General features: G+C 38.3%; 1 protein-coding gene across 4 annotated transcripts in view; it reads right to left on the reverse strand.

Moving 5' to 3' along the window:
• NBEAL1 (neurobeachin like 1) overlaps positions 1-17,623 on the reverse strand; it is a 125,217-nt gene that overhangs the window by 71,876 nt on the left and 35,718 nt on the right. For 2 of the 4 annotated variants that reach the window (XM_042470437.1, XM_042470428.1), the window contains exons 7-13: positions 15,389-15,471; positions 12,760-12,845; positions 9,406-9,712; positions 7,365-7,471; positions 1,941-2,027; positions 406-489; positions 125-223 (exon numbers count right to left, since the gene is read on the reverse strand). In XM_042470437.1, the coding sequence (XP_042326371.1) occupies positions 125-223; positions 406-489; positions 1,941-2,027; positions 7,365-7,471; positions 9,406-9,712; positions 12,760-12,845; positions 15,389-15,471 (853 nt within the window). The remainder of the gene's footprint in view (positions 1-124; positions 224-405; positions 490-1,940; positions 2,028-7,364; positions 7,472-9,405; positions 9,713-12,759; positions 12,846-15,388; positions 15,472-17,623) is intronic. The other 2 variants (XM_042470460.1, XM_042470448.1) reach the window with 1 other exon arrangement.

Consider the following 17,623-nt stretch of genomic DNA (forward strand, 5'->3'; position numbering starts at 1 on the left):
AAAAGCATATGCCGTCATAAACCTTGTTAGTCTCTATAATGCAACAAGAGACTGTTGTTTTGGTGATAACAAGCTTACTGAATGACCCCATTTAAACAATATCCAAAATGACCACGTATCTCACCATGTTCATAAGTTCTTCAAGTAGTTCCCGTGAAGGCTGACCCATAGATTTAAGTACTTCAAATATATGAGCATAACCAATCCGCTCCTTAAACACTTCCTGGGGAAAGGGGGAAAAATTAAGATAGGTTGTAAGCAACACAGTTTGTAAATCTAAAGTGTTAGCAGAGGCAGGTTGGCACATCCAATGAATGAGACCATGGTTTGTGACAACAAAATGTTTTTACTAAAAGAGATGTCAAGAGACTGGAATTGCAACTGCAATGAGGAAGCTACACTTACCTTAGCAGCTGGTGATTTGTGCATCACTGCTGTAAGGGCTCGAATGGCTGATACTGCCAAGCAATCTAGCTGTCCCTGAAACACCTGAAAGTCGCAAAATACACAATGTATTACATATACACATGTGTGCGCACACAGGCAGAGTGACATAAACAGTGACACTTTGAAAAGCACACCCCATCCTGTTGTCTCTTGGCAGGATGAAAACAAGAGCTCATCCGCATGCTTCTCAATCATCACCCCACAAAAGGCATGGATTTGATGACACCACAGCCTACAAAGAGAGAGGACATCAGAGGAGGGTAGCCACATATTTCAAGGAGGAAAAGGAAGAGCAGGAGCATTCACACATATTCATTGAGACAGTTTGACTGACAAAGTTTCTTCATGCTGTAAATGGACAATCTCAAGAGGGAGGGATGTCTATCCAGCTTCATAACTATCTGTCCTTTGTGGGATATATGCATAACCAGTACTTTAGAAGCAACATATGCTCTAGCACATGAAATATTCTTCACAAATGTAAACAGAGATTATTAAGTGAATTTATCGTCTGTTGTTTCTATAATTCATTAATCTCTAGTCCTTCCCTCACAAGTAGCACCACGACTCTCTCATCTCTTAATGAGTCACAAGTCTTTCTTAAAGTTATTTCACATCAGTAGACTATTTTTGCTATTTTTCAAAAAAAAAGCTAGACATATTTTTCCACTGAAATAGGAAAGTTCATTTGTGAACCTGCTTAGCAATAATGTGAAAATAAAGAGAACATGTGCACAAAAATGAAATGGGAGCTTCTTTTTTTAAAAGAATGTTAGGTGAATTACTCTTATGCAATAAGCACAATATTAGGTTATAAACCAATTAATTTAGGCAGAAGCAGAGTTTCAGCAGTGCATTATTTTCACATGTTTAGTCATTTTCCACAAGAACTATTTGTTATTTAGACCTCTACACAGTATCTAAAGAAATGACAAAGAACTGGATGTCTGCATTTTTTTTCACAACGCCAAAAGGAAACATGAAAAGATAAATTGACCATTGCTTCCCACCTCCCGGATTCAGTCTGTCCATTGTAATGGGAACATTATTTTTGGCAACAGAATCAAGACATCAAATCCAACCACACAGATTCCACAAAGCCCCAGAGTCCAATAACCACAGTGCTTAGACAAATTTTAAAAAGAAGTGGGGGAGAAGGAAGAAGGAAGAAAAACTAAAATAAAATGAAATCACCAAGTTTATAGTTTTGAAACTGGACTTCTATTCCTGGACTTCACCTTTTGTAGTTTACAATAAAATGAATAAAATTTAGTGGGTACTTTCAGAGTTTGAAGCTTCTTTAAACCAAAATTGAAATTTTCAGTTAATTAAAACAAACATTCTGTGTGAATCAGATCTGTGAACAAATCAGAATTGCTTGGGGACTTCAAGTGAAGACATCTGAGGTGAAGTTCATGAAATAGTTTGTTCCACTAATTGGTTACTGGGTCTCAGATTTGACTAAAAGCAAAAAACAGTCTTGCTGGAGATACCTGTTCCTGATTCATTTCTGTCAGTAATTTGTTGGCAAGGTCTTTCTCATTCTTGTCTGCCACCTTACTGTTAGCATTTAAAAACAGCTGTTAAAACGGAAGATAAGAATAATGGTAACAGGTGTATTAAATAGTTCACCCGCAGCTGGTACAATAAAGGCTGGGGCAAAGCATTGCAAACTTAACAAAAGGCTTGCCACTGGTAGGTTAACACAATGACCGTAACAAATGAAAGTCCTCTTTTCTAAACGGAAGAACAAGGAGTTTTTCCTTCCTGATATGGATTCAACAGACAAAAATATGGAGGTGGGAAGATGGCCCAAGTGCCTATGGATATAGAGAAGAATGCCAAGAACACCCACCACCACCCTTTTACTTTCAATAATGGAGTCAGAGTGGAAGAAGGCTGCTTTTCAAAAACTCTTCCCATACACATCTTTAATTTAGTGTAGATAGTCCATACACAACATCTTCAGCCTTTTGCTGTTGCTGTTGTTGTTGTGCCTTCAAGTCATTTCCAACTGAGCAACCCATGGGGTTTTCTTGATAACCTTTGTGTTCAGAAGGTGTTAAGATATATCAAGGGTCACCCAGTAGGTTACCATGAGCAGGAATTTAAATCCTTGTCTCCATAATCCAATGCTCAAACCACTACAACTACGCTGGCTCTCTTGGGCATTTTAACCACAGTAAAAAGATGCAGGGGGCTGGCCACAAATATGGGTGCTCTTTCCGCACAATTTCCTCTTTCAGTGAAAGTTTCCCTGCCTTTATCCTGGTCATATTAACTATGATTAAGGATTATGTTTGTACTTATTTTACCCATGGTAAATACTAAGTATGTTTTCTATCACTCAAAACTTAAAAATATTTTAAAACTTATATCTTAATTTCACTTTTAAGAACCTTAATTGAGATCATCTGCTCTCAAAACATGCCAGCGGAAAGGGAGAGAGACTACATTTTTGTTTGTGTTTGTTAAATGGCCAACACAGCTACCCCTGAATGTATGCTCCTTATCTATTAGCTATGACAGGGAGACTGGGAATACAGATGACCCATGTATTTCATGAGGCCATATAACATTGGTTCACTTTCATGCCAAGGAAAAAAATGTGTTCTCTCTAGGTATTTTCTATGTCCTCCAGCATTATTCTATGGTAGGCTTCTGCCAGAAGAAACTGAAACATAGAAACATAGAGCCATGCTGGAGAAACTGGAGAATCTTAGAGAAAACACCTTTAGATATGTAGGTTCTCCAGTGAAAGCATATCATAGAATAATGTGGGGGGGACCTAGAAAATGCCTAGAGAGAATACTTCGTTATTCATTTCAGATAAGAGAAATGGGGTTCCAGATTTTACAGGAAAATCATATTATGGAGGCCAGCTGTCTGTATTACACATGCATCAAGTCTGGAGAGATACAATAAATATTCACCACATGAAAAGGCCTGTTGTCACACATGTCAAAATCAAGATCTGTATTCTTGCTGTAACATTTCTATCCTGCCTCTCTTGCATAATCAATTTAAGAGAGCTTATATTCAGTTGCCAATCAGTCTGCCATTCAGTCACTGACCAAAGTTACATCTTCACTAGGGCTGCTGCATTCTGTGCCTTCAACCCATGCCCTGGGACTAACTTGTCCACCATGGGCATGCAGGGCTACCTTCTCCAGATAAGAGATATCCCCCTCTATTCATCCTTATACATATAAGAGCAATATAGAAATATTTATGAAAAAATAAGAAGGAAAAAATTAATAAACTATTTATTTAAGTTTAATGTATCCACAAAACAAAAGGAAAAAGGAAACTGGCATGGCTAAGGCACACACACATTTAAGTCAATAATGTTAGCTGCAATGACAGTTCTCTTATTGTAGAATAATGTAATTATGAAGACAATGTTAAAAGAATGAAAAAAGAAAAGAAAAGAAATTAAATATATTTTTCCTTCTGCTACATGTAATTACAATTACATAGTGCTTTCCTCAAAGGCACCACTGAGCTGGGTGATGCTTTTCTGAAGAAAGTAATCTTAGGATGACACTTTCAGAGATCTGAAGTCTCATATTGCTTTGAAGGTATGAGTAGCAGCTTGAACTTCTCCATTTGATTAGATTGTAGGGTAGCAGAACAGTATTTGTAGGGTAGCATATGATAAGCTATCCTACAAATAAACAAATAATATGTGAAGTCAAAGGCTTTCACGGCCAGCATCCATAGTTTCTTGTGGGGTTTTGGGGCTATGAGGCCATGTTCTAGAAGACTTTATTCCTGATGTTTTGCCAGCAGTTCTGGCTGGCATCTTCAAAGAATGCTGGTATGGAAGAGACAACAGAACAATAGACAGATTACCATGCAAATAGCTTCCTCTCAGCCAGCAGTATATGTTCCCCACTCTCTTCCATGCCAGCATTCTCTGAAGATGCCAGCCACAGCTGCTGGTGAAACATCAGGAATAAACGCTGGACATCTGTCCTTCTTTAAAGGTCTTGTTTCTGCTTAAAATTCTGTTTAATTACTGGAATTCAACATACCCATTCATCGTCATCCATGGCCTCCTATTAAGATAGCCTCATAGCTCCAAAAATTCACAAATAACTAAACAAATAATACTTAAAAATAAATCTAGCCATTATACAATATATTCCAAATCTTGCACAGTGATCAAAATCCAACTACCTGTGGGTATATACATGATGGAAGTCTTCAAATACCTGAAACCTTAAACAAATATTCCAGAATGTGAACCAAAGCGGTGTGTGGGGTACCGACAGGAAGAGAAAAAACAGCAGATAATAGCAGGCGGAAAAAAGAGTGTGTCTATGCATATGTGGATACTCAATGCAGATAAGGGGAGGTGACCAGCAGAAGGAAAAGAGGTGGAGTGAACATTTAAGAGGAATGGATACATGCAATTCATTTAGATCAAGTTGGTCCATGGATGATTTTGCTATTAACACTGGAGGAAAAATAATTTTACAGGAATTTAGTAATGATTTGTGGAAACTGGTTGGCATGCCTTCTACGAAATTGACAGGTTGCTGTACTATCTCAAGTCAAATATATGAACATTCACTGGGCCTTTGCTTTGTATTCAGTTTCTTGGACTTATCAGTTTTTGTAGTCTCAACTTTGAATTGGATATTTCTTTGTGCTACATGGGCACCAGGCATTTGGTTTTGGCTCTGGGAATACAAGTAGTCTTTGCTTTGCACTTAGTTCCTTGAGCAGGTTACTGGGCTTTTATGGCCAGTCAGGCTTGTACAGCAGCCAATTTGCAATTTGTCATGTTCTGCATAGCAGCCATTTTAATGGCACTGTCCAAGAGGGAAATCTCAAATTTCCAAACATGTCTCTAAGCCCCAAAAGTTTAGGGAACTGTAGTTGGCACTGATTGCAACTGTCTTTGCTGGAGTCAGGCAGAAAGTCTTTCCCAACTTTTCTTGGAGAAACTGGGGATGGAAGAATGGAACTTCTTGCACAGAGAATGTGCTGTACATCTGTCCTTCTCTAAAGGTCTTGTTTCTGCTTAAAATTCTGTTTAATTACTGGAATTCAACATACCCATTCATCATCATTCATGGCCTCCTATTAAGATAACAAAACAACTAGGGTTTCAGTGTGGCACAATTTACCTGGCAAATTAAGCAGATCTGTTACCTGGTCCAAGAAAAATTTCTAGTGTCCTATGCTCACAATATTCTGAAGAGTGAAACCTATGGAAGGAGAGGGCTTCTCTTCCTGCAGTCTGAGAAGGTAAGATGGCAAGACTGAGATATACCATCTTATTCTTCAACAGTGGTCCTACTAGGAATCTGCCAATAGAAGCTCTACATCAATAGGTGCAGCTTTTCTACATTGTAACATTTATTTGCTGTGTAACATTTGGTCAGTATCAACATATATGGTTTGGTATTTGGGCATAAGTGTCAGGGAAAAGAAAAACCAACAAGACATACTGGAAGGGGCAAAAATGACTACAAAAAGTAGTATACTCAATATTTCAGTAATGGACAATTTACAATGCAAGAGAAACATGACAATGACCCAAATTAACGAGTCAGTGAGCATAGGATACTAACTGTCCCTAGGACTCTTTGCCTATATAAGATAAAGACAACCAACCCAAGAGTCCAGCCTCAAATTAACAGTAACTGAATCTTTGGATCATGTTCTTAGACACAACCCATGAAACAAAACTGAATGTATTTTGTGTATGTTCTAATTGACATGTCAACTGAGAGCACAACTGCATGTAGGTTTACTCAGATGTAAGTTCCACCAATTTTAACCAGATATATGGCTTCATGTATCTGGCCAGAATTACAGCCTGATGTTTATTCAGTGAAAGCTATTTGTCAGTATGATGTGATTTCATGAGTAAATGTCTATAGCAGATTTAAGATCCTGTGCAAAAGTCCACAGGCTTCTTACAAATGGTGCTTTACAATCTAGGAGACATAGTAATGGAGACATACTCTCCCTACACCTCATTCGTCCCGTTTAGAGTGAATCTCCTTTCCTTTCCTTTCCTTTCCTTTCCTTTCCTTTCATCACCACGGATTAAAGTAACATATGTAGCACTACTTAACAGTTAATGCTTACCAGACTCCTCACAGTAAGGGCTGCCAAACCACATTTTCAAATTCTAATGTACAAGTAAAGTTTGGTTAGCACAGCTTACCACCTTTCATGATAATGCACTAGTAAGTTTAGTAGACCCTATACACCTTTACTTAGAAATCCCACTGAGTTCTGTAGGATTTACACAAATGTAAATAGGTACACAGTATAAACAAGTTAAGGGTAAAAAGTGAAAGGAAATGGAGAAATGATCTTGGGGTGCTGGGGAAAAGATATATCCCGAAGTATAACTCCTGACTGACAAACTAGAAGAGAAAAGCATTTTCAGAAGCATTCAGCTGCTTTAGTATAAAATGGACCGCCATCCAATTCATGGCTGTCTGGATTAATACAGAGATTCATACAACTAAAAAGATGTGGATTGCTTCCTTTCTGAGTACAATGTATTCTTCTATTATTCATACTCTGCCCAACTGTCAACATAACAATTGAATATGAGATGCACATCTGCGCAGCAATATGAAAATGTCTCCCCTCAAAAATTCTGGAAGCACTTGTGGTATTAAGGCCATTAAGGAAGCATAAGACGTTCCTCAGGGACAAAATACTCTTTGCATCAAACTGTTATTGTACATGGTTATGGTGTAGATTTTATCTAATCTATGGTGAAGACATTAGAACAACTAAGTGCTTATAAAAGCTGGAACAATGATAGATAGATAGATAGATAGATAGATAGATAGATAGATAGATAGATATGCATGTGTATGTGTATGTGTGCATAAATATATAAACACCAGTAAGCAACTTGAATACAATATTCTGTTTACCTTGCAATTCTGCATCAGTCGAATAAGATGCTCAAAACAATTGCTGTTAAGGAAGATTGCTTGCAGAACAGGCCTATCTGTGCAGTCTAACATGGCGGTGATGGTATCTATGAGCAAAAGTGGTGGATTTTTTAATCAAAGGAAAACTGATCACATATTTTAACATTTAAAAAGAATTTGGCTGAAATATCTTCTGAGCATAGAAGATCAGAAGAAGTCAATATGAAGCTCTGAGGAAAATCATGTAGAATTTGTTAAATAAAAGAAAAGGCTTTATTTTTATTATTGGTTGCTATAATAATTATTAATACAAGAAGAGCAAGGACCATTTTTGTTTAAACAGATGGTAAGAGGAACCTTGCTGTGTCTGTCTGAAGGATCACTCTAGACAAGCATCATATTTTCTTTAGTGACTATTCAGAGGCCTATGGAAAGCCCAAAATTAGTGTATAAAGGCAACAACAGTCTTCATTTATTACCTCTTGGCAACTAAGACTTAGTGACATTCTCCCTCTGAATCTGACATTGTTGTTGCTAAGTCAACTTTGACTTATGGAGACTCTATGAATAAGAGACCTCGAAGTCATCCTTTCATCGTCATCCTTTCATCAACAGCCCTGTAAACTCTTGCAGACTCAGGGATGTGACTTCTTTGATTGTTTCTATTCACCTGGAATGCAGTCTTCTTTTCCTAATGCATTATCAAGCATTATTGTCTTTTCTAGCGAGTTATGTTGTCTCATTATATGTCCAATGTACAACAGTCTCAGCTTACCGTATATACTTGACTATAAGACAATCTCATGTTTAAGTCAAGTGAATGTTATGGGGCCAAAATTATGGATTTTGATATGACTCATGGATAAATTGAAGACAAAATTTAAGGACTTGTAACAAAAGATTTAAAGGATGAAGCAAAGCAAAACAATGCCAAAGGACTTATAAAATTCCAGAAGGCATGACTGTTTATGCTCTTACTAAAGTCTGGATGGATGACAGAAGGGTGGGGGTTGTCAGTGCTGTCAGCGCAGAATATGCCAAGAGACTATTACTTTTTTAAAAAAATAAGCGTTAAAATACAGTACTTATATTGACCTGTGGATAAGCCAACTCAGTTTTTTGGGGTCAATTTTTTGACTAACATTTCTAGACTTATACATGAGTATATATAGTAGTCATTTTGGTTTCTAGGGAAGGTTCAGGCTTGATTTATACTACAACACATTCATTTATCTTTTTAGTAGAACTATCTGTAGAACCAGAAAGGGCCATTTAGCCACCACGTCTAAACGCCCTGCTCTGTCCACTTCTGAGAGAACTGGGCAGACGCCACAGGAGTAATATTTAGGTATATTTTTAAATATTATTTTCATAATCTTACACACTCTGAAAATATTTATATTGAAGGGCAGCACAGACATTTTGTAAATAAATCACCACTATCAGCCCTGCCCACCCACCATAAGGTACATCACCTGAAGCTCATGAGACACATGCTATTTACACACACAAGCAAAAATACGCTAGAATTCTGGGGAGCCATGAAAAACATGCATTCTAGTGAACACAGGTCCTTCATGACTTCTTCACTCTTCCCACAAACACAACAAGCACAACAACCAAAAAAGATTCTGGCTTGCTTATCACAAACAAGATAGGACTCTTAGGCCAAATACAAATAAGTGTGTGATCCTTGCCAAAGGCAAGAGTTCAGACAACATGGGACAATAAGGAATGGAAGCCTCTGCCTCTCCCAATTTTTGGCCTAAAACACCCATTGACTCCACCCAGCATGAACAATTGTAAAAGATTGTAGAAGTTGTACTCCCAAGAATTAAGCAGACTAAAGGTTCCCCTACATCCATACTAAAGAAATCATTTCCCCAAACACCTTATCACTGGTCATGTCAGGTGGCCCTGATGAGCAATGTAGGCCAGACTACCTGGAGGACCAACATGACCTCTACAGACAAATGTGGTCCCAGGCACCATACCCTATCCATATCCTTTTCCTCGTGTCACAAAGGATCTTTTTACTTACTCAGCATTTGAATCTGTAGTGCAATGAACCTGCTTTCCCACTGTCGAGATCTCTGTGAGTTAGGCAAAGCTGCATGGTCAGAGTTGAGCAATTTGAAGTAGTTCTCCAATATGGTACTGGTTTCTACTTGCCGCTGATCTGAGCTGCTGGTCAGAAGGATGTGTACCACTTCCGTCAGGCACATCAGCGTCAGTTCTGCCTTCCTGCTCACTTCATCCGGGTCTCTGTCATCCCACATGTCACAGTCTGCTAATACACGCATCAGGACTTCCATGGTGGCAGGAGATATGGCTTGAAGAGCATTTCTCTAAAAATTAGTACCAAAAACCTTTTAGTATCAGAACTATTTATTATAAGTAAAAAAAAAAAAAAACTTCTTGCTATCAGTACAGGTTGAGTCTCCTTTATCCAGAAGTACAAAATCCTAAATATTCCAAAATCCAAAATTGTCTGCATGGCTGGTTGGGCATGATACTTTTGCTTTCTGATGGTTCAATGTACACAAACTTTGCTTCATGCACAAATTATTAAAGGTATTGTTTATAAAATTACCTACCGGCTATGTGGGTGTATGTGAAACATAATTTCACATTTAGACTTGGGCCCCATCTCCAAGATATGTATTATTTTGTAATAATTGAAATGCTTTTTGAGAGAAATTTTTGCTCACTCAAAATTTTGGCATGTATACTATGTGGATTTGCATATAAGATAGTATACAGAATTAACAAATTATAATATCTATACATGCACGAGACATATACAACATTCAAATCTTGCCTTTCTGCACTTAATTGGTGCTTTATTTATATGAGAGGACCAAAACCTTCATTGCTTGTGATGATAATAGATATTAAAGGATTCAGTATTTTCAACACAGTTAAACTTTACATTCAAATAACTGCTAGCCTAGTCCTTAAAATTATAACCATTTCTTTCATTCTCTCCATTACAAATCCATGATTTTTCTTTTTTATTTCTCCCCTATTTATCTCTTGGCAACAAACTAAGATATATATGCTAGAGTGCCACAGAATGTAGCTCTCTGCTGTTCTCCTTGTTTATGTTTTCTCATCTCATAAATATGCTAAAGAGTTCATGGAAAAAGCTTACTGAAGGGCTGCTTAACATATTGTCCCAAAGGAGCTTATCCCAGCCTGTTCTGTGGGATTACCACTCCCATCAACCCTAGCCAGCACAGGCAATGGCTTATAGACTAAGCACATTTGCAAGGTGTCAGGTTTGGAAAAGCTTCACTTACAACACTGTGTGAGAAAAGTCAAATTATTATTATTATTATTATTATTATTATTATTATTATTATTTCTTATATCCCACCTTTCTCCCCATACAAGGACTCAAGGCAAACAAGTATAAAACATTACAGTATAACAATATTAAAATATATTAATATATAAAATTTAAAAATATTAAACAATTTTAAGAATTAAAACAGTTATAAATTAAAATATAACATATTAAAATACAAACCATTAAAATTTGTATAGTCCAGCATTAAAAACCCAGTCCTTCTCAGTTTAAAGGGCCTGACTGCACAGCAACGTCTTTACCAGGCGTCGGAAGGATAGTAAGGATGGTGCAATCCTGGCCTCTCTAGGGAGGGAGTTCCAAAGCTTGGGAGCAGACACAGAGAAGACCTTCTCTCTTGTTCCCACCAAATGCATCTGAGAGGATGGAGGGACAGAGAGAAAGGCCTCTCCAGATGATCTCAATACTCTGGGGGTTCATACAGCAATATACAGTCCTTCAAATAGCCTGGACGCAGACCATATAGGACTCTATAGGTAAAAACTTTTAATTGTGCCCTGAAACAGACTGGCAGCCAATGGAGCTGTTGCAACAAGGGAGTTGTAAGTTCCCTGTGGCCAGCTCCAGTTAACAGCTCTTTGGCTGCAGCTCTTTGGACCACCTGAAGTTTCTGAGCACTTTTCAAAGGCAGCCCCACGTAGAGCGCATTACAGCTCATTACAGTAATCCAGATGGGTTGTAACCAAGGCATGTACCACCATGGCCAGATCTGACTTCTCCAGGAACTAAACCCCCAGCCACCCCAGGAAAAGCTAAATCACATATTTTAATCCCCTATGGCAGTTTTAGCTCCTGTATATATAGGCTGTTTTTAGCAGCTGTGATTTGCATTGTAATGTTTTGCACTGGTATTCACTATCTGTGTTAGTCTAGATCTTTTAAACTACATGGTTGGATCTTTTAAAAAATGCATTACCGTTACATTTTAATCTAATTTTATAACATGTAGGGAACTTGCTTTAAAGACGTCTAAAAAAAAATAAATGTGTAATAACAGGGCAAATTTCTGGCACTTCCAGTCTATTATCGTATATGTTTAGTTACATATTGTATTTCAGTCTATGTTGTATCCCACCTCAAGCCTTGTAAGAAAAGCCAGTAAGAAATAAAATTTATTTATTTATTTATCAATGGTTATTGGTCCTTACTATGCTGTGCAAGCTAATCATATGCCTCACATGCAGAATACCCCAGCCTTGAGTTATAGAAAGCGAACACTAAAAAGGTAGTATGAAACAAAGCCCAGTAAAACCACTGCTATGAAAGGGGCCAGAGGTGGCTTTAACCTTGCCCTCTTCACACCATTATTGAGCAGGCTGGAGTACAGGCGACATTAAAGCCTCTTCTTCCTATTCCAGCCATACTATTCTGTATTGCTGTGGAGATGGTTTATGTGCACCTTCATCAAGTGATCTTGCCAGGAAAGCCGGAATGCAAGCATACAGGGACAACTCGCCTTACACTGTCTTGTTCCTATCACTCAATCCTGCTACAAAACACTCTGTGTAGGGAAAGATATCCCTGGTTCCTGCCAGCCCAATCCAACAGGTAAACCAACAGAAAAAGCAGTAGCAGGGGCAGTGGGAAGAATAGAGCCCCAGAAAATAGGCTTGGGATTGTTGGCAGGCTGCAAGCTGCCTTCTTTTTCTGTACAGGAACACAGAAAGCTGCCTCATATCCCAATTAAGACCACTGTCCTGTCTAGCTCAGTACTGTCAACACTGACCTGCAGCAGTTTTCCCAGATCCACATGGAATTCTCCTCAGCCCCGAAGGAGAGACAAGTAACTAATCTTGGCACTTTCTGCATATACTTTATTTCAGAGCTATGGTCTCTTCTCAGACAGAAAACAGCCTGTGTTATATTCTGGAATACAGGATTACAGGTTCTTTCTAGGATAAACTCTTCACAGTTGTTAAGTGTTTCCTACTGATCATTAGCCAAAACATCTGTAATTGTAGGTACTGGTCCCCATGTCCCACAGCCAAGAAGATGACACTAATATCCTATCAGGAATCTCCTCACCTGTCCACCAGCCACAATAGCTCCAAACAGGTGCAGCAGACAACATTTGAGGCTTTCTTTGAGATGCTCACTTTCTTGAAAACACTCTGAAAGAAGAAAACAAATTGTTTGTGTACTCACTTTGAACTTATAAAATTTTTTAGACATACGTCTAAATAACTCTTCAATTGTCATTAACATACTACTTCATTAATTTTCATAATAAAGGTTAACCCTGGACTGCTAGCTATTATTTTATCATAACAAATGTTATTTACTTGTTTATAATAATCTCTAATGCATTTGTGCTCAGCTACAGGACACATTCCCAGATTTCGTGCCACAGAAAACCTAAAGCACATTAAAGCATCTAAAACAAGGAGAGACCATGCATATTTCTATGTATATTTGGAATAATAAAAATAGATAATGCATAAAATTGGTTAAACCCAGCAAGTAATAAAGGCATAACATTATTCATAATTAATTTTATAGCTTTTTATTTGACTCTGTGTACATTGAGGAAGGCCCCCAAATCCATACTTGGCTGAAACAAGCCAGGTTCATTTTAAATACACATTTGTCTTTCAGTTTTATTTTAAAATTCTCTTTTTTTGGATCTTGAGATCCAGTCTTTCTTTGGTTTCTTCCATTGGTGGATGTTTACCAGAGTCTCTTATCATTGTCATGAAAGAATTAAGCTACCTTATGATTAAGCCACCACTCTATGCTTTTCTGGCAAGGAGATGCAGCAGCGGTCCTCCTTTTCTCAGTTACATGAGCACTGACATCATCATGATCCAAGGTATAGGTACTGGGGAATCCTTTGTAGAGAAGGCTTGGTATTCTACTTGACTGACTGGGCACAGAGAGAGAAGCTCCAAGGCAGTCTTCAACTTGGCTACCGAACAGTTTCATAAAGAATAACTGCCCTTTTTCACCCCCAAGAGCTCATGTACTCAGATTTGTCTTTAATTTGTCAAGTAATGAAGTATGTCTCTAGAAAACACTGGGGCCCAGAGATTTGTAAAACAATACTTTACTGCCATATCCTATTGTATAGGAATACTATAATGGGACAATTTGAAAAAAGCATTTAAAAGAAGTTTGCCCAACTGAGAAATGTGTACTACGTTTTTAGGGGGGGGGGCAACTTTGTAAGATATTGGCTCACTTGCCAGTAAATAACAAACCAGAGGTGGGAAAAGTATGGTCCATGAGCCATGTATGTCCCCTACAGCCATTTTTGTGGCTCCTAGAACTAGTGCTGGAGTTCTTACTGGGATGTTTTATCTACCTTTTAAAAGTTTTGTATGTCTTTTCAATTGTTTTATTTGGTGATTTTGATTGTTTTTAAATTTTATGAAGGTGTTTTAACTGACTCTGAGAGCCACCTTGGGTCCCACTCTGAAAGGCAGCATACAAATGAATTAAATAAATGCATACATAAATTTTGCCATGTTCCTGACTGTCTTATGCCCAAAAGGGTCTTTTTTATTTTTGACAAGAAATTTTACCCGGAATGTGATTTAACAAAGTATAAGGTTCAGCAACAATGTTAACATATCGTGAATCTAAAATAAAAACAGAAGCTTCTGACTGACTTTTCATGGACACGCTAAAGAAGGAAACAGGGATGGGTCACACAAGCCCAATGCTCTCTATTGCTTCTCTTGTAAATCTTTTAGCTAGCACATCTGAAAATATGCTCTTCTGTCCACAGAGCTTGTACACGTTAAAAGGAAGCCCTTTTAAGTTTAATGCAGCAAATGGTGACTAAATGTTCAGTGTGTCCAAGGCTATTTTTAAGATGGCTCAACTCCTCTTAGCTAAAACTGGGCCAGGCCTGATGCATTCCACTGAAAAATCATTATACTGAATTTTCACTCTTGCCATACCTGACATAAGGCAATTACAAGTGGCCTAAGGAATTTCTCTTAGCTATAAACATTAACCTGGAAGCTGTTGCTATAGCAATAAACTTACAGATAAACTAACTGCAGCCAAAACCCAAAGGCTTATTTTGTTTGGAATTAGGAACATGAGAAACTCCCATGAAGCCAGCAATGCTAAAATGCCACCATTTTATCTTGCAGACAGGGAAAAAAGCCCAGCTCATGAAACAAGGGAACTATTGAAGCAAAATCTGTATTTAAGAACTTAATTCTTTTATGTAACTACTTATGAGTAAATAGCTTTTACATAAGAATAAACAGGAGGAGACACATTAGTTGATGAAACATCAACAGTACCTATTGAACACCTCAAAATACTTAGCCCAGAAGAATTTTTCTTTAAAAGTATGTATTATCTGCAGAAACAGCTTTCTGTTTAGGAACTTTGAAACTGGTACTACTCAGTTTAGATCAGATACTAAGCCCATACAGACTCTTATACTATTTCATAGTATAGAGAGGCAAAAAATCAACCTCAGCATGAATAGTAATATGTATTCAAAAAAGAACAAGTTCTTCATTGAAGCAGAGGATTAATGTGTTTAAACACCTTTGAGCAGTTCTTCAGCACTGATCATCTTGAGATTAACACTGGGAAGCAAGAAGCTCATTCCCTAAAAGTCTCTTACCCAGCAGTAATCACTTCAGTAATAAAGACAGTGATCCTGATAGACACTAACAGCAGTGATACTCACGGTAAAAGAAAGGGACAAACTCCACCGTAAGCAAAGCTGGTTTATATTTTTGTCTGCTTTTTTCAACAGTGGTCAGAATTCGCCTATAAAATATTTAAAAAAAAACCTTAATATAAGATTTATATACATACAACTACTGAGAAATGCACACTGCATAGCATTATTCATTCAACCAAAATCAAATAGTTATTCACATAATATTAATAACGATGTTTTAAATGCTTCCAAGACCCTGAAACAATCTAGTTTGACACCATTTTAACTGTCATGGCTCATTACTATGGAATTCTGGGAAGTGTAGGTTGTTGTGGCAGCAAAGATATCTCGCAGAGAAGGCTAATCATCTCACAAAACTACAATTCCCAGAATTCCATAGCACTGAGCCATGGCAGTTAAATTGGTCTCAAACGGGATTATTTCTGCAGTGCGGATGCAGCCAGTTATAAATTTTATAAATTCCAGAAGCAATCTCTTCCAGCCTACATCTAAAAGGCTGCTTGGCACATTAGAAAACTAGTAGGTAGCTAGGTAGATACACTATGGCCATGGTGGCAAACCATAGCACACGTGCCCTCTCTGGCACACGAAACTATTTCAGAGGGCATACGAAGAGATGGGAGGGCAGGGGAAGAGTAGGAACAGGGGTGTGCCTGTTCCTCTTCTTCCCCCACCCTCCTGTGCCTTTAGGCCTGGGGATTAGGAGGAACAGATACATACCTGTTCATCTTCGCCCCGCACTCCTAGGCCTTCAGCTGCCTCGAGGGAAGTCTTGCCTCCAGATTCCCACCCCCAGAAGTCCTGTGCCCCTGAAACTGGGTAGCACCTGGTGTGAGAATGCCTTTAACTTTGGGCACTTGGTCTCTAAAAGGTTCGCCATCACTGTACTATGGCCATGTTCAGATAATCATAATCAGTGATGTGAATTTTCTGGGGGGGGGGGGGAATCAGAACTGGAATATTTCCCAGTGACCTAAATAATGCAGTTTTATTTAGCATATTTGTTTTAAATGTATACTGAAACATTATTTTCTTGGAATATTTGTGATACTGTAAAGAGAACAGCATATATTTTCCTTATATATAATTCTAATATTACTATACAGTCGTCCCTTGCCTTACACGGGGGATCCGTTCCGGACCCCCCCCCCCCGCATAAAGCAAATCACGCGTAAGCTCAAGACCCATTGAAAATAATGGGGCTCATGGAAGTTGTGCGGTGCGCCATTCTATTTCCGTTCTGCAGCTTTCAGCATAAGCTGAAAGCCGCGCAAAAGGCACCAGCGTATGACGTATGATGCGGGTGCACTGTAGTAACCTCCTGACTTATTCTAATGCTGATAACCATTGTTTCCCTATTCTGGCAAAAGACCAGATCTTCTTCTCTGAAGTCAGAATGCCACCCAAGGGGGATTTAGCACATAGTTAATGGGACTGCTGCCTATATGACTGGAAAAGGTACATTTTAATTTTTTGTTTTTACAGCAGTATTTCTGGGGGAGAGGACATTCACTGAAAGAAGAACTGGAACAAACACATTTGGTCTTCCAAACTGCAGACAGTTATAAAAAAAATGAGTGAACAAATCCAAAACTGATGTTCAGATTCAAGAGAGCAGCAGATCAAGTGGGAGGTTTTCAATGAGCAAGTTAATGCTCCTGTCAGAATATACAATAGAGACCAAGTACCCTCATTACTCTGCTAAAACAAAAGCACTACCATAGCGGTTTTGCTTCTTCCTAGGCTACAAACATATGATGTCTCTAGTGTTGCAGCCTTTTCTGACACAGCCCTTCTTTTTCCCCATTAAAAAAGTAAAATTGAATTTGGATCTGTAAGATAAATCCCAGACCCTACCATCAGGCAATCTCTTTGTTGGGGCTAAATTTAAAATGCAAAAAATTGTGGGTAAGCTTTGGAGATTACCATGTCTGTTTATCAGACAAGATGTTAGAAAAAATGGGGGAGGGAATGAAAGCCAAGGGTTGGGAGAGGGCTGATTTGATAAAGACATCAGGGAGTCTGTATGTACAAAGTCTTGCAATGGAGTGGAAGAAGAGGCACAGATTCAAAGGGATTTTCAAGTGAACCACCTACTCTGGGGCTTCTTGCCTCTTTCAAGATGCAGTGCCGGAATGAGAGGCATTGCTGGGACTTCACTGGTGGAATAACATGAGGGTTAGATCTTTGGAGTAAAAAATACAAAACAACATTTCTCACATGAAGTAGAAAAGCACA

The sequence above is a fragment of the Sceloporus undulatus genome, chromosome 1, assembly GCF_019175285.1.
Source record: "Sceloporus undulatus isolate JIND9_A2432 ecotype Alabama chromosome 1, SceUnd_v1.1, whole genome shotgun sequence".
Classification (NCBI taxonomy): domain Eukaryota; kingdom Metazoa; phylum Chordata; class Lepidosauria; order Squamata; family Phrynosomatidae; genus Sceloporus; species Sceloporus undulatus.